The sequence below is a fragment of the Bactrocera neohumeralis genome, unplaced genomic scaffold, assembly GCF_024586455.1.
Source record: "Bactrocera neohumeralis isolate Rockhampton unplaced genomic scaffold, APGP_CSIRO_Bneo_wtdbg2-racon-allhic-juicebox.fasta_v2 cluster09, whole genome shotgun sequence".
NCBI classification, from domain to species: Eukaryota; Metazoa; Arthropoda; class Insecta; order Diptera; family Tephritidae; genus Bactrocera; species Bactrocera neohumeralis.
In genome coordinates this window covers 19,761,000-19,763,853 of record NW_026089622.1, presented here as the reverse complement: position 1 = coordinate 19,763,853, position 2,854 = coordinate 19,761,000, and the positions used below count along the sequence as shown (strand labels likewise).

General features: G+C 43.8%; 1 protein-coding gene across 1 annotated transcript; it reads right to left on the bottom strand.

Annotated features, from left to right (window-relative positions):
* Positions 1-583: 583 nt before the first annotated feature.
* LOC126764180 (uncharacterized) lies at positions 584-1,274 on the bottom strand. The gene has a single exon (XM_050481974.1). The coding sequence runs from the start codon at positions 1,272-1,274 to the stop codon at positions 636-638; it is 639 nt and encodes a 212-aa protein (XP_050337931.1). The 3' UTR covers positions 584-635.
* Positions 1,275-2,854: the final 1,580 nt, after the last annotated feature.

The window sequence follows — 2,854 nt, the reverse complement described above, 5'->3', positions numbered from 1 at the left end:
GTATGTACCTATGTGCCGGTAAACTTATGCATCTCCAGTGCGACATATGTACATCAACTCATATACATAATTATAAATATATAAACATACATATATTATTTATTTCAATTTCTATTTCTTTTTTCTAATAATAGTTCACATTTGAAGTACTATTCAACACATATATGTATTGTTTCAAAAAAAAAAAAAAAAAAAAAAAAAAAAATGTATGTATGTATTGTTTGGGTTTTCTGCGAAACCCACGGTGGTACACGGTTGGCGAACTCGCTGCGTCACGTCACTCCCGTCACTTGCCGTCACTTGGGGATTTATTAAAACCCAATTGCGGTGATTATTGCGGTAGCACAAGTGCAAAGATAAAACGATGATAAACTGAATTTCGCGGACGACTGTCTTTCTTTACGGATGAAACGGTAAGAGCCCAATCCCGGTCGGATCAATCCCTTTTGATGGTTTGGGTGGTGAATATTAGCTGACATTACGAGTCGTCTCGTTAATAATCGTATGGTTGTTGTGTTGTAGTAATGATCGGTGTTTGATGCGTGTGTGTGTATTGGGGTATGCTGTGAGCTGGTGTGATGTGATGTTGCAGAATGCTCATAGCTCATGTGAACATCCCGGCCCCCCTAGGCGAGTTAATCGGCTAGGAGCCGCTGCAGCTGTTGCAGTGTGTTAAGTACAGCGCTCAACCCTGTTGAGCGTCGTTGTTGCTGACGATGAGCCTGGCGTGGCGGAGATGGCCGTGTACGTGTTGTCGTTGATTGGCTGCTTCGACGTCGCCGGATAGCATCGATGCGTGGTCTGGTACGGGTGTTGGTGCTACTTTCCGACGGATTGGCTCGGCGGGGAAAACGATGAAAAAGAGTGTGATGGGGCCTCTGGCAATATTGACAGGCGCCGTCGGCCCAGCACTCTATGGTGGCGTGGTCATCTGCCAGGCAGGTCATGCAATGCCCATGGGCTCTTGCAACCTGTTTTCGTTGAGCGGGCTTCATGCTCTTAAAGATGGTACATCGTTTCAGGGCGTGTGGGCGATGGCACAGGCTGCAACATGGAGGCCCCTGTGGCTCCAACAGCTGCTCTTCCCTCATCTCCCTGACTGCTTCGGTGGATGGCGGTGGTCGCATAACCCTGGTCCGTGGAGCGGCAACGGGTGCAGCCGACGCTTTGGGAACAGCGATTTCGGACCTTACGGTGTTGGAGGTGGTTTGGGTCTCCTCTACGTCCATTTCTATGGGAATATAAGATTGCATTAAATTGATTTTATTTATCATCTTATGATGTAGTTGTTGTAGCTACATATCTATACATATGTATATGTATAATAAGTTGATCTTCAACGCGCTTGTTTGAATTTATTTTTATGTACGGATTATAAAGCGGGTTATTTTCGAATTAGCGGAATTGTTTTATTATTTTTCGATTAATTTTGCGAGTTATTTTGCGGTTTTGGTTGAAGTTGTTCTTCGCCGTTTGGAAGAAAGCACAGTTTGGTAACTGGTCGAGTTAATATGCCGGTTTGTGTTCGAACATCGACTACTCGTATGTGACCGTCTGATCCTCGATGAACCTTTTCAATGCGGCCTAGTCGCCATTCTGTTGGAGGAAGGCATTCGTCCTGTATGATGACGCATTCTCCTGCATTGGCTTCCTTCTGGGCCGTTTTCCATCGATATCTCTTATGGAGATCTTTGAGATAGTCTTCCTTCCATCTGTGGCTGAATTCGTGATGGAGAATCTTGATTTTTTCCCATCGATTTATTAAAGTGAGTGAGTCTCCTTCTGTCTCAGGTATGGCGAGAAGAGGAGCTCCTCTGAGGAAATGACCTGGTGTAAGAGCTGTGAAATCGGAGGGATCTTGCGAGAGTGGTGATATAGGTCTTGAATTTAATACGGCTTCAATACGAGTGAGTAGTGTAGTAAACTCCTCATAATTGAATTTATGATTACCAGCCGTTTTCTTTAAATGGGACTTAAAGCTTTTTACTGCTGATTCCCAAAGTCCGCCCATGTGTGGAGAACATGGAGGTATAAATTGCCAATCGATCCCTTGGGGTGCATATTTGTTAACTATTTCAGGGGAGACTTCTTTCATGAAGTTTATAAACTCTTTCTCTGTTGCTCTTTGGGCTCCGACAAAGTTTTTCCCATTATCGCTCATTATTTTTGAAGGAAATCCGCGTCGTCCGACAAAGCGTGCAAATGCTGCAAGAAAAGCCGCAGTAGTCAGATCTGAACAAAGCTCGAGGTGTACTGCCTTTGTCGTAAAACATACAAAGACAGCCAAATACCCTTTTCTAAATGAAGAAGACCTTAACATGGAGGCCTTTATCTGGAAAGGTCCAGCAAAATCAACCCCAGTGATGGTAAAGGGTAGAGCATAGTTGCAGCGTTCAGGTGGTAAAGCTGCCATGATCTGCGTACGCATTTTGTGTTTGTACATGGTACATGGTTTACACATGAAAATCGTCCTTTTGATTTGTGGCTTTAGTCGCGGTATATAAAATTCTTGACGGACCATTTGTTGCATTAAGCGATGCTCACCATGCAGTGTAAGATGGTGCAGATATGCTAGAAATAGGTAAGTAAAACGGGATTTCTCTGGAATAATGATGGGATGTCGTTCGTTATAACTAAGGCTGGAGTTCGCCAATCTTCCATTTGCCCTTATTAATCCCTTAGAATCCAAGAATGGATTTAAGACGAGAAGTGAGCTTCCCTTTTCGAGAGGTCGCTTTTCGAGCAACTTTGATTTCTCTTTGCTGAAATAGCGAGTTTGTGTATATAATATTAGACTGACCTTGGCATGTTGCAAGTCGGAATGCGTTAGTTGTACGCAAAGATCATTTGGTGC